Source organism: Pimephales promelas, chromosome 5 (genome assembly GCF_988280905.1).
Source record: "Pimephales promelas chromosome 5, fPimPro1.hap1.1, whole genome shotgun sequence".
Taxonomy (NCBI): domain Eukaryota; kingdom Metazoa; phylum Chordata; class Actinopteri; order Cypriniformes; family Leuciscidae; genus Pimephales; species Pimephales promelas.
In genome coordinates, this window is record NC_142773.1 from 26,033,751 (window position 1) to 26,052,708 (window position 18,958).

An 18,958-nucleotide genomic window follows, 5' to 3' on the forward strand; every position below is an offset into this window, starting at 1 on the left:
TAATGTCTTCAATAAAAAAAAATACAAAAATAGAAACGCACGCGTTAACTTCAAGCAGAACAATTACAAAGGCGGACTCCATCGTGTTTCTGCAAATGTTTCTCTTGGCTTTGCGATCCTTTATTATGGTCAGAAAAGATGTTTAGAACACATCTAAACCCGCCTCAGCCCCCGACGTAAGCATGACGTGGTAAAAGAACGGTTCTAGTCCAGCAAAGAGTTGGTGCCGCTTTGGAACTAGTTCTCCTGGCCGAGAACCGGTTCTTTGGCTGTTGAAACACAAAGAACAGGTTTGTGCGCAGGCACCGGCTCCGAACCGGCTCTCAAAATGCTTTGGTGTAAAAGGGGCTTGTGAGAAGTAACCTGTTCCCTGGAACCTGAGGGAGGATAGAGGATGTGAGTGATTGTTAAAATGGCGGGCCACAGGGTAATTCATATTATTTCGTCTTATTGAACTTTTGTGTTCGCTGGTTCTTTGCTTCAGAGGGCGAATAGTTTTGCCAATTTAAATCATATCACATGTGCATTTAAGCATATAGATGACATTTTTAGTGTTACATGTGATCACCCCTCTTACTGGACACGAATTCCCTGTTCTAGGATGTGTAAAAGTATTAGTTTTCCACGTATTGTGACACTGAGCAGTTACCACAAGGGTAATTTCCATGTTTTAGGGGAGCCAAAAGTGTCTGTCTCGGGCTTGGTAATATATTGGCTCTAACTAGTTTGTTTCGTAGGTTTGGCCCTCTTTTGAAAACAAAAAGAGGTGGATCTTCGAAATGTCGAGTGAGAGCTGTGTCTGAAGTCAAAATGTCCCAATATTTAAGAATGGTGCTCTTAAACATGTTAGCCCAAGGAGTAAAGGTTGTGATACAGGTTACTGAAATTTTTTTATCTTTCGTAATACTTTTTGTCAGTAGAGTCTTGATTTAGACAGGGAAGCCTGGTAGGGCTGGTAGGTGTCATCAACACACTGAACAGAACAACCTCTTTCTAGAAACCTTTGTTTCATATCTAAAGACTTTTCTATGAAGTCTTCATCGGTATGGCATATACGCCTCTGTCTATAAAACTGACTTTTCGGTAGGCCATTTTTTAAGGCTTTAGGATGGGCACTACAAAAGAAGGGTGTTACGGTCAGTGGGTTTCCTGTAAAGTGTGGTAATGAGGCCTCCATCCTTTAACTCTATCTACATGTCGAGGAAAGATACCCGTTGTAAATCATATTCAATCGAGAATTTTAAATCAGCATATACATCATTCAAGAGAGACACAAATTCAAATTCCCTTGGAAAAGACAAAATATATCATCAAGATATCTACTGTATACCACTTCAGAATTGTTTTGATAAAAAGGGTTTCTGTCCGGATTAAAGACAAAATTATACTCAAACATACCCATATATAAATGGGCAAAGTCTGGAGCGAAGGTTGAGCCCATGGATGTACCTTTTAGCTGTAAATAAAAATCCCCTATGAAGGAAAAATAAGGACTAGAGAGGCCAATTCACAGATGAAACTACTGGGTGGGAAATCAGTGCGTTCTTGGAGGTAAAATCCTAAGGCTTCTAATCCTTGTTCATGGGGTATATTAGTGTAGAGGCTCTGTACATCTAGAGTGACCAGGAAAATATCCCCAGGATATTCTGCGATTTTATTAATGACATCAGTTGAATCTTTGATGTAGGATGGAAGTTTAGGAACATACGGCTTAATGTAATGATCCGCAGTGACAGTATTATTACATCACTTGACTCAACATGGGGTCAACAGACCACTTGCCCTTTAGCACTCATAGGGCCCTCCGTATGGAAAGATTAATGATAATAATAACTTTATAAATAATGCAATTAATAAATTAAATTGAGTAACTTAACTAACTCCCTTATATAAAATAAACTCAAATAGAAATATAATGAAATTATTAAACACACCAAAGAAAGGTATAATAAAAGAATTATGAAATAAGTGCACATTACAATGTAAAACGAACTGAAATATACAACTTGAAATAAAATGTAGCAGACATCATGAAGAGAATCAATATATAATGAAATTGAATACATTATGAACTGAATATGTATGAATGAAATAAATAAAAATAAGCATACTGGAAAGAAAATACAAATAAATAAATAGCACATTAAATGTATGTACAATTAAAAGTGATGGTATTTTTATTGATTGATTCCATGATGGCATTGATAGACAGATTTTTTTTTTTTTAATTTATTGAAAAAAAAAAATATTGGATCAGGATATACAGCTACTTTGGAAAGTGTGTGAATGGAGAAAGAGATGTATAGTAATGTAATGGTGGCTGTTTCAGAGAAATGAGAGTGGGATCCAGCAGCAAACATTTATTCAAACAAGGAAGGCAAGCAAAACTGACAAAACACACACACACACACAGACACCTGGGAACAATCATGAGAAAAATTAAGAATTGACAAGACACATGGCAGCCTCACATGACAGACAAGAACAAGGAACAAGACACAAAACCCACACCGTGACAAGTAAAGAGAAGAGCAAACTGGAACATGCTAAATCATGCGTGACTGAGAAAATATCCTAGGCCTGAACTCAACTAAACTACCATGAATCCATGATCTTGGTTTGAAAACAGCACTGTTGAAGTCCTCACAGCGGCTAATGCCGAGTTCAGACTGCATGATTTTAGCCACGATTTTGGCTCGCCGACAGGTTTTGAGAAATCGCCGACAAATGCCCGAAATCACAGGCAAATCGGCGCTCGTTCACGCGAGTGACAATCACGCAGTGTGAATGAACAAAGACGCGAACTGAGAGAATCACCGACGAGTCGCCGACGCCCGTGAGATATTTGGCATGCTAAATATCTGGACCTGTCGGCGATTCAAAATCCTGCTGTGTGAAAAGTGTTTTGACTGAAAACTACATCGGCGATCACCGGCAGCCAGTGAGAGAGCAAGATACAGAGCAGCAGGGAGTTCGGGGAGGAGTTATAGATCACATATCAACATGATATGGCATTGTTTCAACAAAAAAAAGCTTCTTCTCGGTCTATTTGGACACAATAAATGGAAGAAAAATTAGTCGAAATTTGGCAGGAGCACTCGTGTCTGTTTGACCAGCTGTACCACAACCGGGTCGAAAAAAAAAATCTCACGTGAGAACTCCGGTCTTGCACGTGTGGTGTCGCGCGTTGTTTCCTTTTCATATCTCACGCGTGTTTGTTGTGAAATGTAGTTTGCGTGCAGCGTGCTAGACAGAGTCTGTCGGCGATTTTTCTAAGGTCATGCAGTGTGAAACCTTCTGTCGCCGATCCATCGTCCAGTGTGAACACAGCAGCGACTGAATGCTGGCCAAGATAGTCATGCAGTGTGAAAAGAGCAACGACCTGACTACTTTGAAAATCGTGCAGTCTGAAAGAGCCATAACTCTCATCAGTCACACTGGGTGGGATGGAGTTTGATATGATTGTGTTTTAGAGCAGCAACTCGGGAGCAAGAAAGGAAAACCTTGCAACATGGAGGCGATTAAATACAACCTTTTAATTTGAACCGAGGCCTCAGGTACGGTCGTCCAAATGGCCTTAATTAAATTCACCTGCCTCTACTGTGCATCAGCGAGGAAGCGTTCAAGTTTTATATCGAACACATGGCTACGTTTAGAAAGTGTTTCAGTGCAATTCTAAAATCCAGACCTTATTTGTCTTTGGTTTGTTTTGGAGGGTGTATAAAGATTGCCACCCGGTTCTGTGGTCAGCCTGATGCCTTAGTGATCCCTTTAAATGTACTATAATCAGTTTGATTGCAATTTAAACCTAATTAACACAAATTCCCGAATCACGTCTGACGTTAAAATCCATAATAGAATAAATTGGGTTTATTATGTTATTTAAGGAGCAATGAAAAACAAAAAAGCACATAAAAGCTTGTGAAACACGATATTAGGTTTTATTGCAATTAAATAAAAATCAATGCGTCCCCCTAACACACCACATTTATTTCGATGTAACATCCCATAATGCACTGCACTGAGCTCAATAAAAATATTACTTCACAAAATGTAGATAATAAATATATTTAATTCTATACTAAATAGCTTATAAAAAAATAGTTCATAGAATTCAGTCAACTATTTAATAATTCAAATTCACGCACATAAATGAAAAATAAATAAAACTAATTGATCATTTTATGTAATATTTGTGTTTGTTTTTTAATAGTGTTGCGCTGTTAGCTTAGCAACATGCTAACATCAAACGCAACTGAAACCAATTGCAATTGTATCCAGTGTGGAGTGCAATTTGGAATCGATTTGGGACACTACTATAACTGGTTCCTTATAAAGTTCTATAATGGTTGCAATGCAGTCTAAAAAGTTAGCTGCCTATAAGCATTTAACTAGCTTTTGTAACAGAGCTTGATAATCGTTTTACAAACCTGGGCCCCAGTTCATCTTCACAGCGCCAAGTGAACTCTCCAAAGCTCTCATAGCGCTGGTTGTAGTGGAAAAGTACTCGGTGGAGGGTTGGTGAGCCCAGGTCCATAAGCGTGTTGTAGGCCGTCTGCTGTTCCTTCCCGCTGGTGTAGCCGTTGAACAGGTTGTAAATCTTGTCTGCTATTTCTGAGGGGATATTCAACCAAATCACATCACTTCTGATCTTCTGAATTTTGCCCTAACCTAAGAAGTTCATTTTACAATACGCGAGCAGTTCTCTACCTTGAGCCTTGACGTCATCCACGGCAGGACAGGGAGTTTTGATCGTCACCTCACTCGGACTGGAACGCCGACCTGTGTTGTCCACCGCCCACAGCCTAAACCTGACATTGCACAATTAGACATTTGTCACATACTCAATTTCTTTTCTTTTTCAAGTTACACTCAATTCTCAAGTTACACTAACTCTCAGAGTATTAGTAGACTGTTAGCTTGGGGTTAGAGTTAATAGAATAAGTTGAAAAGTTTTATTAACATTACTGTAGTATGAAGAAGAGCTGGTCGAGAGCTTGGGACATTTTACACTTCTGTCTTTATTATGCTTATATACTGCAGTCACCCTCTGCTGCTCCTTTCGTTTTATTTTTTATTTTTTTCGACAATTAAAGTTACTATTAAAGTTGCATCTGCCTCCTTCTTTCCCTAAACATTTTTAGTTACATTTGATCACGTAATTTAACATTATTTTATTTAATTCTACTGAAAAAGCCGCACATGCTGAATAACTACTTATGTCACTTTATTTGACTAATTGAAATTGTGGGGTAATGCAGCGCTGTTTTACTTCTTCAAAACAATCAATCATACTACAATTAAGTTTGAGTGTGTTGATAATTATGACAGGCGACACAATGACACCGGCCTTTACACTGGTTAAAATAGCTAAATTCTCTGGATGTAAACATTGTTGGAAACATTTGGGATAATGCAAGTATACAAGTCAACAAAGTCAACAAAATATATACATTTGTTGTAGTAGTTTTTGGATATTTTAAGGGGGGGGGGGGTGCAGATAATAGTATCTGCAAAGTTGCAGCGCTGAAAGTTCAAGCAGAAAGTGTAAAAGAAAGTGTAAGCAGAGATATCGTCTTTTAAAAATCAGGGAGTTTAATGCCTATACAAAAACGACTCTAATGGGACTAAAACGGGTTTTATACGTAACTAACACATACATTTGCATCAACCCTCCCTTGGGGATGGCCATATTTCTGCGGCTCATCGAAAGTGAGTTATTTTCACCGAACTGTCAGGTCTTCTGTGTTCGGGCATCCTACGGACGTTGTAGTTCGTCAACAATGGATACAATTTATGTTTGATTATGTTCCTGAAAATTACAATCGTAATTTAGCTCTCTGTGCTGCGCATTTTACGAAAGACAGCTTCCAAAATCTCCACAAATTCAATATCGGATTCAGCAAGAAACTGTTAAAACATGAAGCAGTTCCAACTTTGAAACCAGAGGCAGCAGTTGTTGGGCCACAACCTGAAAGACTTAATAATTTTAAATGTATTTCAGACGTAATGTTTTAGTTTGATCAAATGCCAGCGCTGGCTTTATAGCCACTTAGTTATGCTATTTTGTGTCTACGTACAAACATTTTGGACCTGAATTTGTATATGTACTAATTTTGTAAATGTATTTTTCATGTATATATGACGTAATTTTTTCGATTTGATCAAGAACGTAAACCGATACCAATGCTGTTTGTCTATAGGAGCCAGTTACTTCGATGCTATTTTGTGTAAGACAAACGTGAATAAAGTTAAAAAAAAAATATCGGCTATGTAATCGCAGCAAACTTCAGCTGCTGTTATCAGTGTAGGCCTACAGAATGATTTAACACAGTTGTCACATGTAGGCTACACCTCAATAAAACGATACACTGAGTAAACTATGTTTTGTGAATAGATAAATGGTTGTTAATTATATCGATAAAACAATAATTTTGAAAAACATTTATTCGGTTTTATTAAATGTTTAATCAGGAGAAAACTGTATCTCAAAAGCTAACAAGCAGCAGTTGCATTTTCAAGTAACAACGTATTGAAATTCTTATAACAATAGTAGAATAGAATAGGTATAATAATAATAATAATAACAAAAATGTACCATTCAGAAATGTTTTGTAAGAGCCGTGTATATAGTTTTTTTCTCTTCATCACCGCTTTCTGGGTCTGATTCTGGCTCAAACTGATATGGCAGTATCGACACCATTATTTACATTGACCGGAGCACATGCAACTCTCGCCCGAAAAGGTAATGGGTGTGAAGTTTCCGGACAACGTGTACTACACAGTTGTGCCAATCACAACACACCGGCCCAAACTAACCAATCTGAGCCCATTGTCTGTTTCTGGGGGAGTGATTTCATAGAATCAGGATGTAAACCGGTCGTTCAAATGACAGAGAAGAAAGTGGCTTACAAGAAAGGTGAAAGTTATGAAAAGTAAGACTTTTAAAAAAAGAAAAACCACGAATACATGTTATAATTTACCCCATAAACACAAACATGCAAAGAAAAAATGCAGTAAACCACCCTTTTAATAAAAAAAAATAAAAATAAAAAATCATACATATTTTACACAGAAAGTCTAGTTGACCTGAATGTGGATCAAAAATTAAATATCTTTGAGCCTTTAACAATATGATTGTGATAAATGTTGCAGGCCAGATTTAAACCACATTTTCCAACATAAGCACCACAGCTCAACATGTTCAGAGCATGTTTATTAAACAAAAGGCGATGATTCACAATAAAATATATCACAACTACTACTAATAATAATAGTAATAATTCTAATTCACGATGCATGTTTCAAACAATAACATTTATCAAAATAAGCTTAGGGTTAAGGTTAAATTAACAAATAAGTGTATTTGGAATCATTCCTAGATTTGGTTGGAAATAACACTTACAAATAGATCTCGGAAATTATGAACCATTACCTTTTTAGGAGTCCTTTGAAGTTCAGAGTCAACAAATTGTTTCAGTGTGTGAATTATGTAATCATATAACAGCATATGCCTCCATTAAAATCAAAATGCATGACTGCACCACTCCCATTACATAAGCATGAGTTTACCTTCGGCTCATGGCTTTGATTTGAGAATCCCTTAAGTACAGACAACTCAACTTGAACAATGGCAACCAGCTGTGGTGGTGTACCCACTCACTCCAAGAAGACTGCTGCAGTGACTCCATCACTGATGATATGTGCCGTAGGCTATGAGAGGCAGGTTGTAAAGATTACGTTGAACTACATCCCCATCTAGTGGAAGATATTATAAACAACTACTGTACCACCTGCAGTATCACAGCAGTGAGATCCTCAAAGTGCCAGAAAGAGACTGCATGAAAGCCAGGGAAATGTGATCCAATGTGTTTTATTCAATGTGTGTGATTTATTAATGAAAGGGATCTAACTTATGAACATCGGCTCCCTATAGTCTTTCCACATCAAGTAGAATACAATTAAAAACAAACAAACAAACAAAAAAAACCTATAAAAATATTCTTAATTTTCCTCCACTCATCAGTTGTCATGAAAACTCATCTAAACATTACACCTGTCCGTTATGTTAGCATTATCACTGTGTATTTAAGTTCCCTTTTTTTGTCACTCCGAGTTATGTCGGATGAAGACGAATGGGGTATCGATTAGAAAGTCTATTGACATGGCAAAGAAATGCCATGGGTCTGCGGAATTTGCATGGCGCAACTCCGGCCCACTTCGTGGGTATAAAAGGATTACGCCAGCAATATGCAGATATGTTTTTCCCTTCGGAGCCAAAAGTTTCTCTCCACTCCACAGCCATTTCTGACTTTCTGATGTCATGGAAGACCCCCATGTCTTCTTGGGACTGCTCATTGATCTACTCCGCATTTCCTCCCCTCGACGGGGCCGTTGCCCATGGGTACACTGGGGTTCTCTGTTGCGATGCGACTGTGTCCTCGGAGTGCTTCTTCTCGGCACGATCCTAAGCACCTGTCCGAAGCCTGTAGTTTTTCGCCTACGCTTGTGGTGAAATCCTATAGAGCCGCAAGACAGGGAGCTGCCTCACTGCATGCCATGGCCATTCTGCTGGCTACCAGGCCCAGATGCTCAGGGACATGCAGTGAGGTGGCTTCCTGTCTAGCCTGTCTCCTCGCGTCTTTACAAAGGTCATCGAGGCAGCCCTTGTTCCCAATTATGAACACGGGGTTCGCATCCTGAACTATCTTGACTGATACTAGCTCACTCTCGAGACCAGGTTTGCAAACACAAGGACCTAGTGCTCCGGAACTGAGCCCGCCTGGGTCTTCGGGTCATCTGGGAGAAGAGCAAACTTTGTCCCGTGCAGAGGATCTATTTCCTCAGTATGGACATCGACTTGGTCGCCATGTCCCCGCAGCAAGAGTGCAAATCCACTGAAACTGTTTTAGAGACTCCTGGGGCATATGGCATCTGCAGGCAGCCAAGGCAACGTTACTCAGATTGCTTCATATGAGACCGCTTCAGCTTTGGCTTCGCGATGAGTCCCAAAGTGGGCATGGCAACACGCCACCCTCTGAGTACCAGTTACTCTGACCTGCTGTCAGACCTCCCTGTGGTCGAACCTCAGTTTTCTACGGGTTTGATTGCCCCTGAAACGAGCTTGCTGACATGTTGTTGTCTCAACGGATGCCTCCACCATGGGTTGGGGCGCCATGTGAAACATGGACAGGACTCCAGCACTTATGGCATGTCAATTGCCTGGAGTGATCCTGAGACCACGGCCTGGATATGTCCCGCCCAAGGTTCCTACCACCAGGTGGCGAACCTGCAAGTGCTGCCCCTGGAGGACTCAGACCCAGCCATGGCACTCCTCTGTCCAGTATGCGCCCAACGTGCCTATGTAGATACAAGGCAGTGTTTCAGGGCCTCAGATCAGCTCTTTGTCTGTTATGGTGGAAAGCTGAAGGGAAAGGCTCTAGCGCATGGGGCCTCGCCAACAGACATCTGCAGAGCTGCAGGCTGGGCAACACCCAACACATTCGCCAGCCTCGGCAAGCCACATTGCCACCCTTGGGGTTGAAATATTCCACCTGTGGCTGGACACCCCGGTGTTTTTCATATGCATCCCTCTGGGTCATATGTGTATTCTCTAAGTACCCCCTCTGGGCATTAATTGCATATTTCTGAGATATGAGATAATACTCCCCAGTGTACCTTGGTATTCCTGTGCTAAATATGAGTCCTTCGTCCATGCTTGTCTAGTGACAGGGATCTCAGATTTACGCCGGGTGCTGTGAAGGTTGCGTGATTAGACTGATAACCCCATTCGTCGTCATCCGACATAACTCGGAGTGACAACGAAAGGGAACGTCGCGGTTACGTATGAAACTCTCGGTCCCTGAGTAGGGAACAGAGACGTTACATCTGCATGCCACTTCCGCTGTACCACGGAATCGCCTAAGCTCACTCTTGGCTCCTCGTCAAAGAAACATATCTGCATATTGCCGGTGTCCTCCTTTTATACCCACAAGGTGGGGCAGAGTTGCGCCATGCAAATTCTGTAGATCCATGGCTTACCTTTGCCATTGGCTCGTTTTGTAATACTCAAAGTCGATAGGCTTTCTAAGCGAAACCCCATTCGTTGTCATCTGACGTAACGTCTCTGTTCCCTATTCAGGGAACGAAGGTTACATATTCAACCGGGACGATTTATATTGTGATTTGTCATTTTTTCATATACTGTCATATATTTTTTTATCTACACTCACACATTTAACACATCAATCTTTCTATTGCTGTTTCTGCTATTACCGCAAAGTGCACCCTTTGACGCACTTTAAAACCATTCCAAAGTATGAAATGTTTCCCCATGCTGTAGCTGAAGCATGTAAAACTCACCCAAATTGAATAGGCCCACTGGGCGAGCAAACCATGTTCTTCTCTGTGGCACAAAGTTTAACGTTCCTGAGAAAAGGATGTAATACATCACATAACTCTCCATGGGAGTCTAAACAGACAGGGGCCCACCACACATTTACCACTTCCAAGAGAAGACGTCGGGCTGATGTCACCAGCTTTTATACAAAAGCGATGATTGGGCCAATTATACTTTCCAAAAAGACCTCTTACCTGCTACAGTAACTGCCAAGCTATTTAGTGAAAAGCACATGCTAAATCAACTACTGATATTGGACAAGTGACATAGGTAGGAAATACTCCAGACATATTTTCACAAATCATTATCGGATTTTCACAGCCTTTGGATATAAAGTTGGATGTAATTGCTTAGACTCACGCAGATATTAAACCCCCCCATCTGACTGAAGACATGCAACTCAACGTCAGTTCAAAGTCCAAGTGAATGATCAAGCCAAAATTGGGGCCGCTATGTTTTGTTTCTCACTCAATGATTTAAGCGCTCAATGACGATGCCTCTTGCAAAAGCAAAGGGAACAGGTGTTCCATGCTGAAGAAACCTCGCATAACACTTTGGTTAAGAAACATTGTGAACATAAGGCCTGGAGATGACCTCTTTAATTCATATTATTATGATGTTTCCACTTTATAGTATGTGTCTTTAACTACTATGTAATAAAATTTGAATTAATCTTTTGATACAATGCACTTATTGTGTATATACATATTTTTAAATACCTGCATGTAATTACATCTATTAAAGGGGGATAAAATTAAGATAAAGTCAAACTTTTTCAATCAACTTTTGTGTTGAGAACATTCTAGTATTAATCTCTAATTCATTTCAAAGTGGAAATGATGATATTTGAATAAAAAAGACTCAAAAGTCATGGGTCATTATATAAGAGCAGAAACTCACATGTATGTGGTGTCTGGCTCCAGGCAGCGTATGATCAGTGAGATAGATGAGAGGGGATCAGGGATGTCCCCAAGCATCACACACGGAGATTTGGCCCCAGACATGATGTCATCCACAAAACTCAACACAGTCTCTGTGAAGAGGAGAAAACTTTGTTTAGCACACACACACAAACCCATTTTGATCTCCCATGATCACCAAACTATTTCAAACATTCTGTTTGTTTTCTTTCAAGTTTCAGATGAAGTATGATTAATGATATGTCATTAATAGACAAGCATGCATGTGCAGGGAAAACAAACATCCGCAAAACAGCCCATCTTCTCAGGACAGTCTCCGCACCATAAGCACTGGATGCTGTTTTGCATGAGGATTGCCCTCAATCTGAAAAGCCCTGCCTGACTCTGACCCAGTGCTATAAAAACAAGTGTTTCCCCAATTCCCCTGCTCCCTGGAACACGTTAGAACCTTCCAGAGACGGAGACCCTGTGGTTTGGACATTTCGAGCAGAGGAGATGTTAGTGGTTTGATTTCACACGAGACACGTGACCCAGTTCGAGCTGTGAGTGTCAGCCATGTAAAAAAAAAAAAAAAAGCAAAAACAAATAAAGAGCCCATACAGAAGTCACCTGTGCTTTGCCTTTCTTATTACAAAGTGGACAGGAAAACTGTTTGCCCAGCTGGCCTGCATGCGTCACAGGACATAAGCACGGGGGCCTCGTGTGCCTTTAATAGCAAAGAGAAACCTCCTGTCCGTGGATGGGGAACCTTTTAAAAGTGGTGGTCACCCTGTCTGTCTTCCTGGAGACCTCCTCTTTGAAAATACCAGGCTTCTGAGAACATGATGCCAGGATAAACATGATGAGTGTGTGTGTGTGTGTGTGATTATGTGCTTGCTGTCACCAGTAAGTATTTACAGTGCTTGTGGAGAAGACAGTCGATGAACACATGCTCTGACGTTAATGAAAAGTGACATTGTGAGAGACTGCAGCACTTCGGGTCATAATTATCCAGTCATATACAGTTCCACCAACAACAAGCTCTAACATCTTTGTTTTATGTCGAAAAAAGGTGAAATGTAAAAAGGCAATAAAACGATGTGTGTGGAAAAATGTTTTTATGAGACATTTAATTGTGTGCCATTTATGAATTGAGGAAGATATTATGTTTTAAGATTATTTATGGAGAACATTTAAACAGGAATACAGAATGGAAAAAGTGATAGAGCTGTTCACTGTGTTAGAAAATAATTCATGATTTTTTTTTTAATTATATACAGTATATAATAGTATTATATATGATTCATTCCAGAATTACGGGTACATTTCAAGTATAGATAAAAAACAAAAAATAGGGCATTTCTTTTCTGGTAAACTTTTTTTCATTTTCATAGAATGCACTTTAAATGCAACATTTTCATTATTTGCTGTTTTGAATTTTTATTTTCATCATTTGAATTTTCTACAAATGCTTTGGAGGTTTTTTTTTGTTTTGTTTTGTAACAGCTGTAACAGAGTTGAACAGAACGTAGGGACAGACACAAAATCTATTCTACTCAATTATTTATATAACTTTCAAATAAAAATATTTGAAAATTAGACTTAATTGTTTAATGATAATTTAAGGTGTATTACCCTGGAAAACCTTTTGGTGTAGTTCTCAGAAACAGACGGGTGGAAATTTAGGACTTACAATTTTTAATTTTACTTTTCTATGAAATATTATAAAGAACATTTCTTTGTAAAGGAAGGTAAATCTGATGCATTCAAAGATTTACATTATGGTGACCGCACTGTCATCAGTATAATTATATGGTGGTTGAGGAGATCCCCCCCTTCTATGTGAAGCGCTTTGAGTGTCCAGAAAAGCGCTATATAAATGTAACGAATTATTATTAATTATTATTATTATTAATTATAGAGCAGTACCCTTTTCTTGTTTCTTAAGCTTAAAACATATTATTTTCTAATGCTCATTCCCTCAATTTTAAGTGTCATCATCATGCTTTGGCAAGCAAACTTAGTCCAGTTCCCTGCAACAACAGGTCAGCAGGAAAAAGGCTTCCAATAAAACGTCCACATAAAAAAAACAAAAAACAAAACAAAGTCATCAGTATCAAAAGTACACAGTGTTTCCATAAGGGACATCAACAAATACCTGACCCTTTAAATCTTTGACAAATGGTGATATGAAAATAATAACAAGTCAAATAAAAATAAATAAATAAATAAAAAGACCTATCAAGTTATATTCACTTCTTTATCAAACTAAAGCGTTGTCTGACAATCGTTACGAATACAGGTGTCTGGCAAATACGGCTATATGTATGCTCTTTCATCATGTTCCATCCTCTTACCTCAGTCTCATTTTTCAACGGGAAAGACCTGGGTTGACATGACCAAACTATGATGTCTGGCTTCCCTCTGTTAAACTTCCATGGGTTTTGACCAAAAACCCTCTCTGATTCTCATTACTTTGTTAAAACATCAAGGCCCAGCCAGGTATAAGGATCCCAGCCTATCCAAGGAAATTTGCAAGACATTTTGGAGAAGAATATCCCACAATGCTGAAGAAACAATACATATAGGCCAAAGCAAATCAAAATCGAAGAAAACAAAAACATAAAGACAATATCGCCTTACAATCCATTACGCTCTTTAAGGTCACAAAAGTCTGCGCTTAGAATATCTAAGTTCACTGACGCAGGGAGAGTGTTTTCACATTTGGCTCGTAAATTCTGGAATAGCCTTCCTTATAATGTTCGGGGCTCAGACTCTCTCTCCCTGTTCTTGCTTAATGTTATGAACAGCAGCTACGCTAATTCAAGTATTTCTGCTCCAGTTTGGATCCAGCCTATTATGAGGACTTCAGATGCACAACACCTACTGTATGAAGTGACAGCGCCAACTCCTGCAAAGACCTCAGATGATGCAAACTCTGAATCAACATGCATGCAACATTGTGTTAACACACAAATATTCATTACTTCAATAAACTCATAGTTTATGCATTACATTTTTACATTGTTTAAATTATTTTTTTTTTTTTGCTAACTGTGATTTTGCATGTACATTTTTGAAATGCATAACTTAGACAGTTACCTCTGATAACAGATCACTCTAAATTGTAATGTGCATTTTCTGTAAACATTTTCTGCTTTGAAATGATTTGTATTGTGAAAAGCGCTTTACAAATAAATGTGAATTGAATGGAAACAGGTCTGTCTATAGTTATCAAAACTTGAAAATGGCATGTGGCTTGTCTTATGCTGCCTGCTTCTCTGTACAGAGAAAAATACTTACAGTACACGTGGAGGGTGGCCATCTATTTGGGAATAACCTGGTATGACCTCATTCAGGGACTGATCAACAAGTCATGTATTATCCCTCTAATGTATCCAGAATCAAAAAATAAATAAATAAATACATAAATAAACGGGAGTGTCAAATTCATGGAAAAATGCTCAACTTAAAAGCATACAGTATAGTACAGAGAGTACAAAACATCCTCAGCAGTTCAAGGCAAGACCACTCTCAACATCTGAGCCAAAGACAACATTCCTCAAACGACTCCTACATTCAGCCTGAGAAACATCAATACCTTGACGCAAGTATCAGATTTGTGCATTACTGAAACAAGATAAATCAACTGCAAATAAAAAGAGAACATAAACCTTGACTGAAATACACGTGTCTATGGTAAATATTGAGCCATCGTGTACAAAAATATTTATTTCTCCAATGAAATACTGAGGATTCCATTAAAAACATACAGAGGCAACAGCTGTGGAGTGGATTCATGTGAGCTGCTAGTGTTTTGAGCCTAAAGCTTTTCCACAATGTTTGCCATATGTTTCCCCTAAACTAATTTGTTGCTACTTAAGACACATAGACATTACTGTTTCTCCCCTGTGGTCAACCAGGAAGCTGAAATGTGTATAACTTAAATAAAGAGAAATACAGAGACAGATAGGCAGAAAAAAAAGGAAGGAAAGAAAGTCATGAGAAAAGATAAGGTTACTTAGAGATTTCAGGAAAGAAAGAAGGAAAAAAAAATAAATACTGTAAAGGATGCAAGGGAAAGAAAGAAAGAAAGAAAGAAAGAAAGAAAGAAAGAAAGAAAGAAAGAAAGAAAGAAAGAAAGAAAGAAAGAAAGAAAGAGATGAGAATAGCAGGCAAGAAATGGTTTCTATTACACGAGAGTAGATGTTAAAACTTCATGCTGATTTGTACTCGGCTTTCGCCAAGATAAGCAAAACTAAGACGTAGCTTTACAGTAAACTATGCTTCTCCATCCTTTTACGCTTCTTTCCATATGGTGATGTGACTCCCCTTCTGTCCGGTGTTAACGGCTGCAGTGTACTTGGCGCGTCAGCACACACGACGGCTGCGACTACAGTGTAGTCTCCCTATAGACCAGTACGACTAGCCCACGACACCTAAAGAGGCCTTGACAGTGACTCTGGCATCCCAAAATCACCCCCATCCGTCTACATCCCTCCTGCTGCTGAGACCTCCCCACAATCTCACAATCTCAACCATACGCGCCAACCCGTTTGCCTAAGGCTGTCGAGCCCCACTGGTGCGTTAATGCAGTTTCAGTGGCAACGGTTCCGTATGGCATACCACCAACCGCAAAACACAATATCTGCCCAACCACCCGTCACTCACGCAATATATACAGGAACGTAATGACAGTAAATACTATGCAACCTATACAAATAAACCAACAGACTCTTCAAGTTTTCCAAGAATTCTACGAAACCGTAGCGTGGTGGCCTCGCCTGTACCCAGCCAGCTAGAATCCTCCAGTTGCAGCTCCTTTCTGCTGCTTCAGATACGTTCTTCACTGTGAGACGCAACTCTTGACAACCTCGAAAACTCACTTACACTGAATAAACCTGGACTCTCCATCCTCGCTGTTCTGCTTCAGAGGCCAGATGAGCATACCGCGGTTTCTTCCTCTCATATGCCTCATCTACCGCATCCTCCCATGGCACTGTTAACTCTATCAGTTGAACAATCCGTGCTGATCCAGACCACAACACAATATCTGGTCGGAGGTTAGTGGAGGCAATCTCAGGTGGAAAAATAAGCCGTTAATCAAGATCAGCCAGCATCTAGCAATTTCCAGTTGTCTTGTCCAGTTGACACCTTTTCTTGGTGGTCGCTCGCCTGGGCGGAGGAATATTGTCTTCTGCGTGTAATGTTTTGACTAGGCGGCAACTTATTGGTCATTCTACGCTTGCCTTCCAATGCTAAAGCCAAACATTGCAGTACTTGGTCATGGCGCCAAGTAAATCGACCTTGGCTTAGAGCCACCTTACATCCTATTAAAATGTGCCTTAATGTGGCAGGTGTTGAACACAAAGGACAAGAGGGATCCTCTCCTGCCCAAAGGTTTAGGTTCTGCGGTGATGGGAGAACATAATATGTTGACCTAATAAGGAAACTGATCCTACTCTCTTCACATAATAACCTCTCCCTTCTAAGTATGTCCTGAACGATTTTAGGACTATCCCAGAAAGCCCCACCCAGTTTTCCAGCCTGTCAAGAAGTGTCAAATGCAGCACTGAGGTCGAGCAGTACCAGTACGGATAATTTGCCTGAATCAGTATTTAAGCAAATATCGTTTAATATCTTTATGAGCGCTGCCTGATGCGCAGTGATGCGATCGGAAACCGGATTGAAAATCGTCAAAATATCCATTCAAGCTTAAGAATTTATTCAGCTGATTGAAGACAACCTTTTCAATGATCTTGCCTATACTCAAAGTCGATAGGCTTTCTAAGCGAAACCCCATTCGTCATCATCCGACAGAACGTCTACGTTCCCTACTCAGGGAACGAGGGTTACATACATAACCGAGACATTTCTAAGGCCCTTGGATGCATGGATTTCTACCAACTCAGGTGAAATTTACTATTAAAAACTCCCAAATAGAAAAGAATGCAAGAGAGAAAACAAATATTCTATTAGTCTTGTGGTAACAGCCTGAGCCTGACCACACATAATGAGGATCTTTTGTTTCTGTTCAACAGGTAAACATTTCAATTAAACATCTCCAAATCCATCACAGGAGCAACTCTGTATCCAAAGTGCTGGAAATTTGACCAGTTCCGTTAAACAGCAACACTCTGGTACCAAACACACGTGGCAGCTCCACAAAATACTCCACAAACAACATCTGGCCTTCGTTGTCTACTTTGATGAACAGAGAGCGAGTGATGGATAACAACGGTTTGTAATGTATCAATTCTTGGCATTTCTTCCCCAAAAATGATTAACAGACTCGATCTCCCACGTGGAACATGTTGTCTTTTTCAAGGAAAAGAGGATATAAAAGGTTAATTGTAGCAGAGGAAAGGTGGGTGTTAGTGCTATCCAGAGTTGAAGTAGATGGGAGTGAAAGAAAAACTCTTTAATCTGCATTCATTTTCGTGCAAAGAGCTTTTGATATAGACGTTACACTTGCCATCTACGTCATAGCGTTGCAAAGAGCTTAGCTGCCGCTCACCTTCAATTAAATTGTGAAACATGCTCTTTCCTACAATTTGATATAATCCCACCCTTGACAGAAACCAACAGGTGATAACACTTAGACTCCATGTGCTGTGAAGGTAAGAAAATTGCTTGGAAGACAGATTTATATAATAAACGTGACTGAAGACCGACCACACCAAAGAAAGCACAGAATGAGAAAATATAATGGAAAGCACTCGCACAGAAGACATTTGAGAAAGAAAATAAATATAACATTTATATAAACTAACTAACTAACTACAAAACTGCATCTGACCAATCAGAGTCAAGTAGAAAGTATGCGGATAGGGTATTGTTGTGATATACAGTGATGTATAGTTTGATATTAATGATAAACAGAGGCAGTATTGTGGGGTGGAGAGACATTCTCGGCAGCACATGTTGATGGCTCCTGGTCAAATTGGTATTTGGCATCTGGGCAGGAAATATATGAAGGAAGACCTTTATAGCACAGCTCAAGCCACCTGCATTTCTGTTATATCAGTAGATCAGCAACTGTACATCCTAACATCATTGGCCTGGATAGAATCCCCGAGGCCCTTGAGTTCCAATAACGGGTGGAGACAACATGTTTTTATGATGAGGAACTCCAAGTATTGCTGGACTTTAATATGATCCTGTTGTTGTTCACTGGATATTATTGTCTAGCAATTTTCACAGGTGAAAATGGTCACGCACACAGTGGGGTCCATAAATCTGAGGTCACATTGTAAATTTGGGATTCTAAATGCAATTTAAACAAGAAATACAGTAGTCATAAGACAAGAAAAGGTATTGTTCAGATACCATTCTTGATCATCTTGTCTAACTATGGGGAAAGGTTTTGATCCACTCCAAATGTCTTCAAGAATGTTTTAGAAAATTTGGGGTGGGTAAAATTGGTGTTTATTTTTATAATTTTTTTTAAATAAAGAAACAAAAGCTTTTATTCCAAAAGGATGAATTTAATTGAGCAAAAGTGAAAATAAAGACACTTATAATATTACAAAAGTTATCTATTTCAAATAAACGCTGTTCTTTTGATATTTCTATTCGTTTCCCAGAAAAGAAAAAAAAACTGTTTTCAACATCAATTTGATAATAATGTGAAACGTTTCAATACGGTATATTTAAAATA

At 39.3% G+C, this 18,958-nt stretch overlaps 1 protein-coding gene across 3 annotated transcripts in view; it reads right to left on the reverse strand.

Moving 5' to 3' along the window:
* astn1 (astrotactin 1) overlaps positions 1-18,958 on the reverse strand; it is a 225,066-nt gene that overhangs the window by 8,623 nt on the left and 197,485 nt on the right. For all 3 annotated transcript variants that reach the window (XM_039654609.2, XM_039654610.2, XM_039654608.2), the window contains 3 exons: positions 11,300-11,432; positions 4,711-4,811; positions 4,431-4,614 (listed from right to left, as the gene is read on the reverse strand). In XM_039654609.2, coding sequence (XP_039510543.1) covers positions 4,431-4,614; positions 4,711-4,811; positions 11,300-11,432 — 418 coding nt within the window. The remainder of the gene's footprint in view (positions 1-4,430; positions 4,615-4,710; positions 4,812-11,299; positions 11,433-18,958) is intronic.